At 42.6% G+C, this 16,947-nt stretch overlaps 2 protein-coding genes across 2 annotated transcripts; both read right to left on the bottom strand.

The window, feature by feature from the left end:
- Window positions 1-9,436: 9,436 nt before the first annotated feature.
- LOC129598202 (potassium voltage-gated channel subfamily D member 1-like) lies at window positions 9,437-10,785 on the bottom strand. The gene is made up of 2 exons (XM_055495984.1): window positions 10,338-10,785; window positions 9,437-9,636 (listed from the first exon to the last, which is right to left on the bottom strand). Exons 1-2 carry the CDS (start codon window positions 10,783-10,785, stop codon window positions 9,437-9,439), a joined length of 648 nt encoding a protein of 215 aa, XP_055351959.1.
- Window positions 10,786-13,839: 3,054 nt separating this feature from the next.
- On the bottom strand, window positions 13,840-15,627 carry LOC129598201 (potassium voltage-gated channel subfamily D member 2-like). Its single transcript, XM_055495983.1, has 4 exons — window positions 15,543-15,627; window positions 15,170-15,365; window positions 13,959-14,109; window positions 13,840-13,887 (listed from the first exon to the last, which is right to left on the bottom strand). The coding sequence occupies exons 1-4, from the start codon at window positions 15,556-15,558 to the stop codon at window positions 13,840-13,842; spliced, it is 411 nt and encodes a 136-aa protein (XP_055351958.1). The 5' UTR covers window positions 15,559-15,627.
- Window positions 15,628-16,947: the final 1,320 nt, after the last annotated feature.

Below are 16,947 nucleotides of genomic sequence, written 5' to 3'. Positions count from 1 at the left end.
TAAAATAGCTGTTGTAACTATATATAATATTCAGTCAATTTCTGTATGTACAACATGACGGATTATAAGCCACTAACTCATAAAGCCACGTCCAGAAAGCTAAACATTGCACCATCAATTTGCCGAGACAATAATGGCCAGTCCCATAAACGGGGAATATGGAGGCTCAGGTTGTGGAGCTAGTGGATTCTTCTGCTGGACAGGGCATGCACAGCATTCTTCTACTAAGTAGATGGTCCCTTCGAGCGTTTGGGCAAAACAAAGTCTGGCAGGTGGCAGGTCGGTCAGCTCAAGGGTCTCACCATTGTCGATCAACTTTACAGTAATGGATGCGTTACGAAACTTGGCGAAGGAGACGCACGTGAGACTGCCATTAACGTACGCGATCACCATAAAAATGATGAAATACTTTGGCATAAAGGTCACCATGGCTTACGTTTAACTCCGCAATAAGCAGACCAAATGTCTGAACAGATCTCGAGAAGAGCGGCTGGGCATAAAAGCAAGTACGGAATAATAGACGGAAAACGAATGACGCACAGCTTATATCCACTGGAATCGCGCAGCATATTGTCACCACGTTGCCAAATAAGCCAATCAATCCGATGAACAACAATTTAGGTGAAGAATTATGATCCTTAATCCGGCAAACAAGAATTAACTTTTTTATCGCCACCGGAAGGCTGATGGCGCACAACCAGCTGCCCGGTAATCCGCTCCTCTGAATAATGTTATCCATCTCAAGTTACTTGATCTGTCTTGTGTGTGATGCTATAATTATAATGACGCTACCGTTGACCTTTCGCTGTATAGAGCCGAGCACGATATACTCGCACTATTACGGATCGGTTTCCAAATTAAATTATTATGAGAGTTTTACGTATGTTACAGTCTGTATGTATAATTATTCTGCATGTATTAATTGATTTCATTAATTTATGTACTGTATGTAGTGACTACGTATGTATCTGTCTGTATGTGTTGTGGAGCTGTACTAAATTCATTGCTGTTATTACTAAAAGCACATCTTTAATGTTTTTTGTGTTTTTTTGCGGTATTCAGACTTAACCAAATAACTGCACTACATGGCATTGCATAAATTACAAACCCACAAGAAATATTAAAAGTAATTGCCAGAACACCGATGAAAGGTCAATCACACCATATTTTTTCCAGAAAACGCAAGAAACGCGCACGGCTGCCGGTATTGCGAAAAGTGTGAATGTTGAGACAGTGCTAACTAGACGCCGACACGTTAATAACATTTCCCCTGAACATGCACCGATTTTGATACAAGTAAAACTGAGAACATAATGACATAAAAATGACCATGGCTATTATAAGCTCACGTAGCATAATCATTGTTGTTGGCCTTAACAGAATTGCCTGTGGTTATGTTACTTGAATACGAGGTAATTAACGCTACATGAGCATACTGTACAAGTGGTATTCATAACAGGAACACCTCCTGCAGGTCGTCCTATTCAGGGAATGTACCCATCACACATATCGCGTTTTCTTTCCAAGTTTCTACAGGTAGCATCCGCACGCTGTCGTCGCATCGAAAATAGGAATAAATGATCCGGAATACAACATATACAGAAACACCGTGTCGTCTTTATAACGAGACATCAGTTTGCTGTTTGCGCTGAATCCGGCGGAGCCTGTTGGGTCTCTGTCTGTGTAGAATAAGTTAAACCATTGCATTGCCATGTTGGCAGTAACGTTCTGGCGGTTGGCCAGTAATTACCTTTTCACGGAAGCGACAATAGTGGTCATAAGCCGTGCATGCGTTCACATACATCATTATGATCGCAGGGATAACGTCAAAAAAATGCACCAATTAATCTGCAAATATTGGCGATGATTTTTCCAAGGATACTCTTTGGTATCAGGCCGCCGTATCTAACAAAGGTCATGCTGTAATGAGAGCGTTTAATTTTTTACATTTTCTCGTGGCTGGGAGATTGATCGTAACAAGAGATGCGCTATAACGTGTTCTTAATGTACGTAAGTAGATACGCCCTTATCCGCGTAATGCAGCAGCTTCCCTTTTTCCTTATGTATAAAAAACAATCAAGATATTTTACCGTAGTGGTGGTAAAAATTTCTTATATGTATGCTATTGGCGCATATGTATGTACGTATATACGTATATGTATGCTTATATCTACATGCATATATGTATATATCTACGTTGTATAATTTAAGTTACATCTATGTATGCACGTACATATTTGCTCGTACATTTAGGCGATCGGCGCGTATTAAATGCAGATAAGGCTAGAGTAGGATGCATGTGTCAGCCCGTGTTGCACTTACCCACCGGTCGCCATCGTGAAGGCGCTGTACCAGATTGCGTTCGGTGCGCAAACAATCGGTGTTTCAGGATATTCTCTCTCGAAGTAAAACGTCATTATGGAAGCGCAAAGTACCGCAATGCCTAAGATCTGCAGGACGAATCGAAAAAGAGCTTCTTCGCCACTGCTCTTCATGGTGTGAGGAGGAATTATCAATCCAGAAACGCAAATACAGATGCTTCCAGTTACGAGGAAGTTTATAGTTTGATAAATACGGTAAAAGCGGTGCAAGTCTATAAACGCTTCTCATGCATACAATTTATGCAAATTATGCTTTTAACAAGCTCACGTTTTACAACGCTTACGAGTCGGACTTACGAAAGGTGCGAAACATACGGAGAGCGGCGATGATTACAAACAAATTGTATTGGTTGACTTCGGCGGCCCAGATTAATCTTGGGCAAGAACAGATGATAAAGACCTGCATAACGTAATAATATGCGCGAATATTCCAACATCTTTGCAAATGCAGTTATAATTATGAGATCTGTCTACATACCGCATCGCAAATCGAGGTGAAACTCAACAGAAACGTTCCAATCTTGGGCGCAGCATATATTTTGAGCGCGTACTCCACGGTAAATACTGTCACGTATACAGCGTCCAGAGGAAAGAGAATCCGACTCAATCGCTGTGTACAGGAAGATGATTGCGGTTCTTGTGTGCCACAGAAGCCCATTTCGATGATGTGAAGTACCAACGTCACTGTGAAAATACACAATCCCTGACGCAAACCATTTTACCGGATGTTAGCGCGCACGAACATGTTAATCATGTGAAGCGCAAAAAGAAGCAAAATTCTCTCCATCCACCGTATATGCTATATTATATATATTCACGCATATTATTACATCCATACATATATGCATTATATACATATATGCATATATATTATTATTAGCATGCATTATATACATATTATTATTATTACATATTATATACATATATACATATATGTTATATTACATACATATTATACATGTATACATATACATATACATATGCATATATACATATGTTATTACATGTATTATATACATGTATACATATGCATTATTATATACGCATACATATTACGTACATATTATTATTATATAGGCAAGAAGATATATATTATTATATATACATATTATACATATACATATTACATATACGTATATACATATGTGGCTACATATACATATTACATATGTATATATATTATTATTATACATATACATATTATTGGTTATATATACATCTACATATATATATATATATGTATATCTATGTATATATATCTGCACGTAGTTGATAGAACCTCATTAATTTTGACAAGTTACCTGTTATCAAGACGTTGGTACCGAAATACCAGATCAGTCCCGTTTTTGACGATAGTGGGTCATCCAAACCTTTGCGAATTCGGGCCGACAGATCGAAAGGTCTTCCGATGGTGTTCTTCTCTCCATCCGCTGGATTGCTGGTCAGGTGTTCCTCCATCGCACGTTTCTAATTGCGATACTTCGCAATGCAACAGCAGCACAATAATTCCGGTTATAGTCCGAAAGATACCAACTCTTTATCAACTTCTGCGGCGCATATCCTCCTTCGGGAAAAATCATCAGATCGGCGCAATAGTAATCCAGTATATAGCCGAAAAGGGTGGGATTGCCAGCCAGAAAGTACTCGGGAAGATTGGACTGGAATAGTTTGCACACATATGTATGTGGATGTCTTAGTAAACTGTTCCGCTCGGTTTTAAATATGGTGCCGCTGACATGGGGCGTAACTACGTGACTACGTCTGATTCGACATTTTGACGGTAGACAACAGCGGTTCAAGAGAATGAAAGGCGTTTCTGGCTGACCGTAACAACAGCGCAGTTACTTTTTCCATATACAATACTGGCTTCATCCGATGCAGCTGCACCAGCGTCTATCGCCCTGCCCTTATGGTGCAGCGCTATTAATCGTTATTTGCCAGGCGCTAACCGAACTGCAGGCGGTCTTGTATAACTACCATTTCCGTACTAACCGTAAGATAATTAGTTTATCCAGCAGTGAATCCATCTCCGCACTAGCACTCCACTGAGATACTCCGGCGCTACTCTGGGTGACAAACGACACCGTGATACCTGATCGTCATCCTGCGGGTGATCTTTATTTGATAGAGTCCAGACAGGTCGGGTGCATCCGCTCCCACAATTAACGTATTGGTGGCGCGCAAACACAATCGTTTCCTTCTAGGTGTCAGCACAGCAGGTACACTGAGTCGGCTTCTACATTTTCCGTTTGGAAATATTTCGCATTAGAATTCGGGAAACAAATAACCGCCGTGGAATTTCCATTTACGCCACCCGTGAACCATCCTTAAATTTGAGTGTTGTAATCAGCAAATAATTTGACCGGAATGCGCGGCGGATGCCGGTTACAACAGCCGCAAAGGCGCCGGCCCTTATCTGCTCTTCATCGGCGTGGTTTCTTAATTACCCGGTTGATGCTGGTTTTATTTTTTGCTTTTGTGTTGATCAGTTTAATTTTGCTTTCTCATTTCGTGGATTGGTTCGTGTGGTAAATTGATTCGCTAATAACAGCGAAATTTATTAAAAACATTATTGAAATCGATGATCATTTAATTCCCAAAATCACCAATAATTAGGAGAAGATAAATTATAAATTTGCGATTAATTTTTTTTAGCAGTTTATTAATTTAAAATTGTAATCAAATTTTAATAATTTAATTTTTTTATACCTTTTTTACCAGAATTTTTCACAAGTTGTTACGCAATGAATCCCACTTTGACTTATTGATCGCCGGTGAAGAGGTAAAAATGCCCTTATATTTCTTGCCCCTCTCCACCAGTTTGAAATGCGAGCTCTTCTCGTGGCCCGCAACGTGAACAGATGAACATCAAGAAAGAACCGATTACTGCCATCGCAAAGCCGTAAAGGTCATCCACACCCTTACTATCCTGCAAACACTTTTATCTCTGCAACGACGAAATGCCGGTAAAATTTGTCTATATCTTATGTCTTTAAATCAACTACCAACACTGCGAGAATTTAATGTACATATGTTTACGTGGAAATAATCGAACGTTACATTATCATTATTATTATTATTATTCATCAAGTGTGTTTTGTGATTCAGTAGCTACTCGGATTTATTCGCAGCACACACGCCATCAGCCGCCACTTAAATGCCCATTCCGCTGCGCAACGCTCATCAGCGCCTAAATCATCAAAATTAGCGAACACGGCCAACAAGCGAATATTCAGCAAATTAATCGACCAATGGCAACGAGTAAACCCGGCAAAATGATTAAAAAATGCCAATTAGCAGGCGTGCCAGGAGACGGCCGTCTGCGGCGGCAGAGGGACGCCGTAGGCCGGGGCAGCGGGACCGTGGGTCAGGCGGGGGAGGGGGCCGACACACCCACCCCGACCGAGGGGGGGGGCGGGTACCGGGGAACGTTATCGCCGGGCCGACCGCCTACAAAAATATTCAGCAAAATCAGCAAAATATTCAGGAAAAATCAGCAAAATATTCAGAAAAGTCCGTAAATGTTTCAGAAAAAAATTGGCTACGTATTCTTAAAAGTAGCAAAATATCCAGAAAAATTATCAGAATATCCAGAAAAATTAGCAGAATATTCAGAAAAATTAGCAGAATATTCAGAAAAAATTAGCAAAATATTCAGGAAAATCATGCAACAGAAAACTGAGAAAAATTATTAGTATTCAGAAAAGAATTAGCAGAATATTCCGAGAAACATTTCTGTCGATGCACAGCACGTTTCCCAGACTAACCATGGTGGGCGCTGCGGGGGGTGGCACGTCCAGCATCGGCGGCCAGGAAGGCGGGGCGGCGGTCACCGCGGGGTAGCCGAGCAGACTGGCCAGCGGCACAACCGCGGGGGTCGTCATGGGCGTGGTCGGGAGGGAGGAGGTGGGCTCAAAGGGCTTCTTCACGCTGCTCTCCCTAAGAAACAACGTCAACACAAATCAGATAACGTACTCAAATCAAATCACGTACGGTGACGTACCACAGTTACCAGTAATTTGTAATTTATTTATTATTGATTTAGTTAAGTACTTCTACTGAAAATTAACGAAACAAAAAATTATATTCACAGTACTTTACAATACTGATATCGAAAATGGTAAACTCCCACTTGAAAAATCCAAACAAATAAACAACAGCCGAATCAAACAATGATAATCAAATAAATAAATCAAATGCAGTGAAAACTGTCTTTAAAAAAAAACAGTAAGTGAATTATAAAAGGTATAATATATTGCCAGACTAACGCTCATCTGCCCAACAACATCAGTCAATTTAAAAAAGTACAATAATCAAGAAAAATATTTTTAAAAAACTGTAATAAAATTTTAATTAAATTAAACTAGCAATAAAACTCCATAAAAATTTATCTAATCGAATTAGTAATAAAATAATAATTAAACTGAGCCAATAATAATACCATACAAAATATTTATCAAATTAAATTATCAATAAAACAATATTTCAAAGAAACCGGTAGGAAAATTGTATAAAATAATTATCCAATTTAATCGGTAATTAAATGATACATATAAATTCATCGCCGCTTACCGGGTATTTTTTGAAGCCCAGCCGGAGGATCTGCATGGCGCGCTCCTTGTCGTTCTTCAGTTTGAGCTGGTAGCGCGCCTCCTTGACCAGGAAGAACTCCACCAGCCCGGCGTCCTCCGCGCTGATCTAGCTGTCGAAGGCGGCCATCACCTGCTCCGGGTCGCTCTGCATGCTCGATCTGAGGAATCCCCAGATGGCGCAGCGCCAAAATAAGCTTCTGCGGCAGCTGTTTCAGCCCGTTCTGCACCGCCAGCACCGCGTTATCCAGGCTGCATGCCTGTTCACACACATCGCGAATATCAAAATAAAAATCAATAAAAATATTTATTAATTTTTTTTGCAAATCAATATTAACCGAACTATAAAATTATAGATATGCAAGGAAGAGAAATAAATACGATCGGTATAAATTTAAATTAAACAAAAAGTATTAGAAATATAAAGCAATAAATACAAATTAATATCGAATAATTATTAAAATATACAGATTAAATCGGCAACAAATAAAAATAAACCCAGATTAAGGCTTACGCGATTATTATATAGAGATAACCATGACAAGTAGATGCTGGCGACGCGCGGCAAGAAGCGCTTGCACAACCCGCCCCCCACGGGCGGTAGCGAATATATTGCCAAGGCGGGCGATTCATTATGATACTCGTACTGACTTTGTCTGTTTTTTTTTATCGTTTAAAATTCACTCATTTTAATTAGTCTTAATCTGCGCAAGCGTATTGCTCTGTGTACTGGCTGCTGCCGAAATAAAAAGAATTATGGCTTTCTAGTTCTTGTGGAAAACCTCGTTCTCGACTGTTGCGAGAGCGGAATCGCTGGGAGGTACTAGGAACTAATCTGCACAGCGCCTCCTTCAGGGGTTTCGCCGAGAGGCGATCAGGTATATATTTACAGCGGATCCAAATTGACCCGCAAGTTGTCCATATATGCAAGTGCACCACAGCGGTGTTCTCCATGCCCGGGTGCGAATAGCCGGTGACGGACGTGATGAAAAGTGACATTCATTTGACCAATGTACTACCGGCCAATTTAAGGTCGCCGACTGGCGCAAAAACTTTTGTCGGCTGCTGCTGACGCCTGTCGGAAAGGTCACTGGCCGGATGGTGAACGACCAGGACGCGCGCGGCACTGTGCCCGGCGCCGGGGAGTCTAGCGGGACCGTCGGCAGCGTTACGGTTCCTGCTCGGCGTCGTCGGCGCTCCTTTATACAGATCGACGGGCCGGGCAGGTCAGCAGGACGACGAAATGGCCCTGGAAGCACGCACTGAACCAGGAACATCCGCGCGGCGCACGGTATGACGAAAGGGAAACTGGAAAGCGAGAACATGGTCGTAGTGCACGTGCACGCTAGCTCCTGGAAAGCCGGAGGAGTGGCGCAGATGGCGGAAGACTTCCAGCGGCGGAAATACGCCATCGTCGAAGATTTGGGATATCTTTTCTATCCTCTGGCCGTCGAGAGGTTTGGGACTTTTGGATTGCCTTTCGCCGAGCTAATTCGTTTTGTCGGCCGCAAGATCCGTGATATTACTGGAGAGCCTCGATCTACAGCCTTTTTGAGACAACGTTCAAGTCTAGCGGTAGTAAGAAGAAATGCAGCTGCTGTTCTGGGTACATTTAACGCACGTTCCAAACGCATGAATGACTCTGATGATTTTGGCTACACGAGGGAATGACGGTAGCGTATTTCTGCCATCATTGTACTGGCTGCCGTCAGCCGGCTGGAGTATAAGATTGTGGCTAAACATGGTGCCTATGTACCGCGCCAGATTCAGTCAAATGTATTGCCTCAACGTGATACTAGTACAGTGATGGCTGAAATGCGCTACCGTCATTCCCGCGTATTTGAACATGATGTCTCAATGTCGAGTTATGCGCTTATATTTGGTCAACTTTGATTACCTGGCCCAAAGCTGATTACCCTAGCCCGAAATTCACTGAATTTTGGACCAGAGTAATCAGCTTTGGTGTCGTATCTTAGACGACAAAAAAGGCTCCAAAAAATGGTGAAAGCTCCAAGGACACTCAGGCAAGCGTCCAAGTTGCTTTAATAAAAAATTCTACACAAGCACACTGTACAAGTGCAATGCATAACAAGGACACCTCTTCTACGTTATCAGCATCGGAAATTGTCCCCACCACACTTCACATATCCTTCTACAGCTTCCGTTAAACGGCGATAACATCCGCCCGCTGCTGCAGCTCCGTACATATTTGAACGTAATTATCGTATTAGGTAAAAATTACGTGTACGAGTACGGTATAAGTATGCTGTCGGCGCATATGTATGAACGTATATACGTGTATGTAAAAATCTATGGGCATTTGTGTATATATCTGTGTATATATCTACGCTATATGTATGTATATATCCACGTATATGTACGTATATGTATGTACATTAAATTTTAGGCTATCCGCGTGTAATGCACGGTCTAAGGTTTGGATGCATGTGTCAGTCCGTATTGCACTTACCCAACGGTCGCCACCGTAATGGCGCTGTGCCCGATTGCGGTCTGGCCGCCAACAATGGGTGATTCCGGATATTCTTTCTCGCATTGAAACGTCAATATGGCAGCGCAAAGTACCACGATGCCTAAGATTTGCAGGACAAATAGATAAAACGCTTCCTCGCCACTGCTCTTCATGTTGTTTTGGGGAATTATTGAAACTGAAATGCAAATACACTCCAGTTACGGAAAAGCTTATAATTCGATAATTACGGTAACGCCGATGCAAATCTGCAGCCGTTTGCATGCTTACACGTGATACAACTGATGTTTCTAGGTTTGATTTACTGTCAAGCAGTGTTTTTTTTACAACGCTTACGAATGATTGGGACTTACGAAAGGTGCGAAGCATACGGAGAACAACGATTATTACAAACAGATCGTACTGGCTGACCTCAGCGCCCCAGATTATTCTTGGGCAAGAACAGATGATAAAGACCTTCAGAACATAATAATATGCGTGAATATTCCGATACCTGCACAGTTGTAGCTATAATGTGAGAGTTGTCTACATACCGTATCCAAGAAAGAGGTGAAGCTCAACAAAAACGTTCCTATCTTGGGAGCTGCATATTTTTTAGCGCGTACTCCACAGTAAACACTGCCACGTATCTGTACACAGAATCCAGGGGAAAAAGACAGCGACTAAATCGGTCTGCACAGGAAATAGAATGCTGTTCGAGTGTGCCACAGACGCCCGCTTCGATTATGTGAACCACCAACGTCACTTTAAAAATACTGAATCCTTAGCGCAAAACTTTTTACAAGATGTCAGCGCGCAGACACATGTCAGACATATAAAGCGCAAAAAGAAACAAAACTTTTTTTATTTTATTCAATCGAACCTTGTTTCACACGTTACCTGCTATCAAGATGTTGGTAAAGAAATACCAGATCAGGCCCGTTTTCGACGATAGTAGGTTATCTAAACCCGACAGACAGATTCGGACCGACAGATGCAACGGCTTTCCTGTGCTGTTCTTATCTCCATCCGTTGGCTGGCTGGTCAGGCGTCGATTGCGATACCTCGCAATGAAGCAGTTGCAGAATAATTCCGCTGACAGTCCGTAGAACGACAACTCCTCATCAAAGGCTGTCATGCATACATCTTCGGGGAAATGCAAAAGCTCCGTCCGGTAATAGTTGAGTATGTGGCCGAAGAAGAGAGGACTGCGAGCGATAAAGTATTCGGGAAGGTTGGATTGGACAAGATTGCCCAGATATGTATCTGGATATTTCAATATAGTGCTCCGCAGGGTCTCAGATATTTTCCCGCTGACATTGAACGTAACTACGTCTGATTCCGGCATTTTGCGGGTGAATTAAAGCGGTTCACGGGTATGAAAGGTGCTGATGCTGCCTGCTGGTGCCTGATAATACAAGCGCAATTACTTTACATATTCTGGCTTCATCTGATGCAGCTGCAACTGCGTCTGTCGCCATGCTCTTAAAGTGCAGCACTATTAATCGTCATTGAGCACGCTCTAACTCAACTCCAGGCGGTCTTGTATAATTACCATTTCCGTACTAACCGTTGGATAATTAGGTTATCGGTTATCCTACAGTAAATCCATCTTCGCAGTTCGCACTAACAGCTAGCTGATATACTTCGGCGCTATTCTTGGTGACATACGACACCGTGAGACGTGATCGTCAACCTGTAAATGGCCTTTGTTTGGATGAGCCCACACAGGCCGCATGCATCCGCTGACCCAACGAACATGTCGGTGGCGCGCAAACACAATCGTTTCGTTCTCGATTTCCCCACAGCAAGTACATCCGCCAGCGGCGATGCCTGAAGTGCTCATGGAGACGTTTGGCATTTTCCAACGAAAACGGTGTTGTTTGTCAGCCTCGTCCCGAAAATCGATTTTATGGTTCTAACGGCAGGCTGTCGCATCTGCCAAACGCCAGTGCCGATCTCGGATCTGGTACACCATTAGAATAGCCAATCCCGCATCCGCATGCATGAAATCTTCTATATGGTCATTTCGCTGCTTTGCGGCCTTTAGACCATCATCAACCTCTTTTATTTTGAGGTGGATTTATTTTAGGGATTTATTAAGGAAGCGATGCCGATGGTCAGTAAATTAAACCATGCATGCGCATCCCGAGCCACAGAAGTAAACCATGTGAAACTGATACGCCCAGGTTAATTAATGTACTTGCTTAGTGCCATTTAATTGTCCTGGCGGCATTAATGACTAAATAATGAAGCTCCTTATGCAGCAGCGTAAGCATTTCTCAAATGAATTTGCACGTAGCGGTTGCGTTATACATAGTTGAGATGGTCTTTAAGTTTCAGTCCTCTCGCAGAAGCCCGCGGCAAAACATTGCTTGCACACGAACACAGGAACTGGTATGCATCGTGAAGCACTATTTAAATTAATTAATTTTCTTAGTAAGCATCTTATGCGGTCGACCGACAATGGGCGCGGTACCAACGAACTAAGTAGCCATCGATTTCGTATAAAATGTGTGTGAATACGTACATCGCACAAGAATATATTTGCAGACTAATGCTTATCTTCCCAGCAAACATTTTTACGCAATGGTTGTGCGCTATAAAGTGTGTCAGAACGCTGCCGGTGTGCAAGTAAAAGTGGTTTTGGGTTGCATGATGCGTCACCGCATCTTTTACAACATGATCCATCACACTGAAACTATAATAATAATTATCGTTTGGCAAGTACATAATAAAGCCGATTAACTGCTGTACATACTCCTACATATGCTTGCACATTTTCCGTTTAGATCTATTTCACCATATAAATCGTGAAACAAATAACGCCGGGGAATTTTGATTTTACGGCTCCCGCGAAACATTCTTAAATGACTGTTGTAAGTATACCGAGGTGCGGCGGTTGATTTTGTGGATAATATTAATTAATATCCAACGTAACCTCTGTAAATAACGCTACTTGTGTCGATTTTGAATGTGTTTTTGATGGTTTAGTTTTCGTAATTTTAGTAGTGTGTATTATATGTTCACCGGCGCCATACATATTGCTGCATGAGCACTGTACGAGGCTAATACCAAATAAAGTTATATGCTCAAGTGGGTCCGATAATTTCCATCGTAAAGGTACAGCCAGCGCAAAGTCTGCGCTAGAAACGATGGCCACTTTACTACGTTTATCGGATTGCCTAAACGCGCTTTGCAGTTAGATTGTTTTTAACTGCACTGACCGTTCCTAGCCACATTCCGCCAGGCGATTACGATTATTCTCATTAAACTATCTGGCGGCACCAAGCCAGCAGCCAGCCGAATGCATGTTACGTGTTTAAACAGTGTGGCGTGGCGCGCCGTTGAATGCAGTTTGGCGTAACCTGCGCAGTGCATTTCCCTGTTCTTTTGCGAAAGGAAATTACGGGACAAGCTTGCACTGTCCATAACACCTGGTACTGTATTTATCCATAGGTATTTGTCAAATCTCCGATACCATATTACGCGACAAATGTAAGCATTACATGTACCGCTCCCAATAACAGTACTAGTATCACTATATCAGCACTACTTACAACTAGTACCATTAACTATTACCACTAATTAACTATTCCGTTTAAGAAACAGTGAGCGGTGCAAATGCTATTTATTTTCTGTGCATTTTATTTTCAGTGAGTTTTTCCCGCCTTTTGCTACTGCTAACAATTGTATGCTAAAGGATACGCTCTACAGTCTACATCAATTGAACCTCTTCTGGATATGATTGTTTTCTGTAATAACAGCCAAGATACGGACAACCTAAGTCGTTAAGGCCTCGTCCCAAATTCAAAGCGAATCTCGTTGCGATACAGCAACTCCACCTCGCGAGGTGGCTTCGCGTACCGTATCTGTGAGGCGTGGCCACTGCATACAGCCATCTCGTGCGGTTGAGCAACCGTACCGGTACATAGCGAGATTCGCTTTGAATTCGGGACAAGGCCTAATTCTTAATGGTACCTCTCATTGTTCGTGTTTGGCGTGACACATCAAGGAAAACTAAAAAGTAGCCGAGAAACGCGACGAAAATGTACAGTTATCATGGACATGTGTATGATGGACAGGTGGAATGGACATGTATATAATAATTTTCCGCAAAACTGCGGATAAATGGCAAGAAAACAGACTACGAGCGGTACCACACATCTGCCGGTTCTGCAGACAGCACCAGGCACAAGATGACACTTTACTAACCTTTAAGAACATGCAGCGAGTTTGTTACATTTTAAACTGAGAACATGATGATATGAAAGTGACAATGTCTATTGTAGTCTCACTTTCAAGATGATTGTTGTTGGTCTCCGCATAACTGGCTCCAGTTTTATATATAATTGACAACCCCTGATGGTGAGTATATATGAGCGAAATTCATGATAAGACATCAGCCTGATCTTTCTGCTGGATCCGACCAAGCCTGTCGGGTCTTTTGCTAGGGAAAATAAGGTAGACCATTGCATTACCATGTTTTCAGCAAGGATTTAATAGCTGACCAGTAATTACCTTTTCACGGAGGCGATAGTAGTGGTCAGATGCCCGGCATGCGTTCAGATACAGCATTTGCAGGAATACCATCATAAGAAGCGCACCATTCAACGTGCAAGTACTAGTGATGATTTTTCCGGTGACACTCTTTGGTACCAAACCGCCGTATCTAAAAAAGGCCATGGTCTAATGAGAGCGTTTGGTTTTTTTTTTTGCTTTCTCGTGACACAGATACTGATCGTAACTCGAATTGCGCTAACGTTCTTAATGTACGTAAGTGAATACAGCTGGTACATATAGCGACAACGAGTAGCCCAATAATGCTACGTTTCAGAATCAGAAGTAACAAAGTGATTTCTTTTCTTTTTATCATTCAAAAATGTATCTCAATTCTCGATAGTCGTGCAGCTAGTGCTAGACCGGCTAGTCGAAGGGAAAAAATCCCGGCATTCCGTGAACAAGAAATTGTGTTTTGCTAATATTTTGCTAATAATATTTGAGTTTTGCTAATATTTTAGTACACCTGGTAGCCAGCCAAACGGAAATCTTTTGGCGAGGAAAATGCAAGAAAATACATGAAACTAATAATAAAAACATGAAACTAATAATAGATTCAAGCGTCACGCAAGTCTGAACAGCCTAATTCAGCGAAGCCTGGGTTCAGCAAAAGTTCCAACTATTCTAGAGCCACCTGGATTGTGCAGGTCAAATGGTAAGCGGCCGGACGGTTTATCACTTTTCCCCTGGAAGAACGGCCTCCCTGTGATCTGGGATGTAACAGTGTGCGACACGTTTGCTATGTCGTACATCGCCGGCTCAGCAGAAGTATCGGGATCGGCATCAGAGGATACAGACGAACGAAACCGGCGTAGTTATGAAGAACTCACCGACCGTTATTTTTTCCAACATCTGGCCTGCGAAATTGCGGGAATTTGGGCGTCAGTACTCGTCAGTTCATCAATGAAGTTGGTCGACGCATAAAAGAACAAACAAGAGAGGCGCGCGCTACCACGTTTTTGTGGCAGCGCATAAGTGTTGAAATTCAGCGTGGAAATGCCGCTTCGGTTCTTGGAACTGTTGGTTGTTCAAAAGAGCTAGAGGAGTTGTTTTATTTGTTCTAGCTTTTGGTTACTTGAGTCTAAGCTTTTAAAAGGCATTTGCTTGTACAAGTTTGAAATAAAATGTATCGTATTCAAATAATAAAAGTTTTGTTACGAACGGTTACGTACCCAACGGTCGCCATTATGATCGCGTTGTACCAGAATGCGGTCATGCCGCTAGTAATGGGGGTTTCAGCATGAGCTCTCTCGCAGTGATACATCATGACCGAAGCGGAAAGTGTCACAATCACTATGGTCAGCAGACATTGTCGGAACAATTTATCCTCGGAAGTGCTGCCCGGGATGTGTTGGGGAATTCTCCATACTGCAATGCAAATATACTCCAATCAAGAGGACTCTTATACATGCACTTCCATAACTACGGTAACGGCGATATAACTCTACAGCCGCTTTTCCATGCGTACAAGTGATATCACTGATGGTTTAAGCAAGCTCGGATTTATTGCGAATCAGTTTTTTTATGACAACGCTTTAGACTTACGACAGGCGCGAAGCATACGGAGAGCGATAATTATCACAAATAAATCGTATTGGTTGACTTCGGCGTTCCATATTATTCTCGGGCAAGAACGGATGATAAAAACCTGCGGAAGATAATAACTTTTGTGACTGTTTCAGTATTAGCTGTATGTACAGTTGTAGCTATAATTATGGGATTTGTCAACATCGTAACATACCGCATCGAAAAAAGAGGAGGAACTCAGCAGAAATGCGCCGGTCTTTGGCACTGCATATATTTTGAGCGCGTACTCCACAGTAAATGCTGCCAAGTACACAACATCAAGCGGGAAAACAAAACGGTGAAATCGCCGTGCACAGGAACTTGAATGCGGTTCGTGTGTGTCGCAGGTGCCCGCTTTGATTATGTGGACCCCCATCGTCACTGTGAAAACACGACGTGAAATCCGTGACGCAAATCATCTTAAAAATCATTTTCTGCGGGCACAAAAAACGGAAGTCATGTGAAGCGCAAAAAGCTAATCAAATTAGATCTTGTCATTTTTCTTTACCGAACCTTTTTATACAAGTTATACCTGCTATCAGGAGGTTCCTGAAGAAATACCAGCACTGACCAGTTTTTGAAGACAGCGGGTTATCCAGACTCCTCCGAATTCTGCCCGGCAGGTGGAACGGCCTCCCTGCATTGTTGTCCTCATCCAGTTTACTGCGGGGCTCGTTTTCGCGGTGTTTGTTGCGATACTTCGCCATGCAGCAAGGGCTGATTAATTCCGTTGTCAGTCCGTAGAACGCCAACTCCTCATCAAAGGCTGCGACGCATACATCTTCGGGAAAGTGCAACAGATTTGTACCGTAATAGTTGAGTATGTGGCCGAAAATGCGAGAACTGCGAGCCAGAAAATACTCGGGAAGGTTCGACTGAACGAGCTGGCCCAGATATGTATCTGGATGTTTCAGTAAAGTCTTCCGCTCGGTTTGAAATATGTGGCCGCTGACATTCAACGTAACTAAATCAGAATCCGGCATCTTACCGGTGGCCCAAAACGGGAATGAAAGGTTTTGCTAGCGCCGCACCGTTATAACCATAGATACTTGTACATATCTGTATACCGCGCGCTGCCTGTCGCCTTGCTGTTATGGTGCAGCGCTGTCCATCGTTATGTCCCGCACTAACCCAATTCCCGGCGGGCTTGTATAAGTGTCCTTCCCGTCCCCAAATAATCAGACTAATCAGGCTACAGTAAATCACTAACAGGTGATACTTTGATTTCCCTCTGCAACCGCGTATTGATGGCATGCGACACCGGGATACTTGATCGTCATCCTGTGGGTGGCCTTTATTTACAATATTAATAGGGCGCAGGCAGGCCGCGTTCATCCTCTGGTACAATTACAATAAACCTGTCGATGGCGAGCAAACACAATAC

This window comes from Paramacrobiotus metropolitanus, unplaced genomic scaffold (assembly GCF_019649055.1).
Source record: "Paramacrobiotus metropolitanus isolate TYO unplaced genomic scaffold, Prichtersi_v1.0 Parri_scaffold0000117, whole genome shotgun sequence".
NCBI lineage: Eukaryota > Metazoa > Tardigrada > Eutardigrada > Parachela > Macrobiotidae > Paramacrobiotus > Paramacrobiotus metropolitanus.
This window is presented reverse-complemented; position numbering and strand designations above follow the sequence as displayed.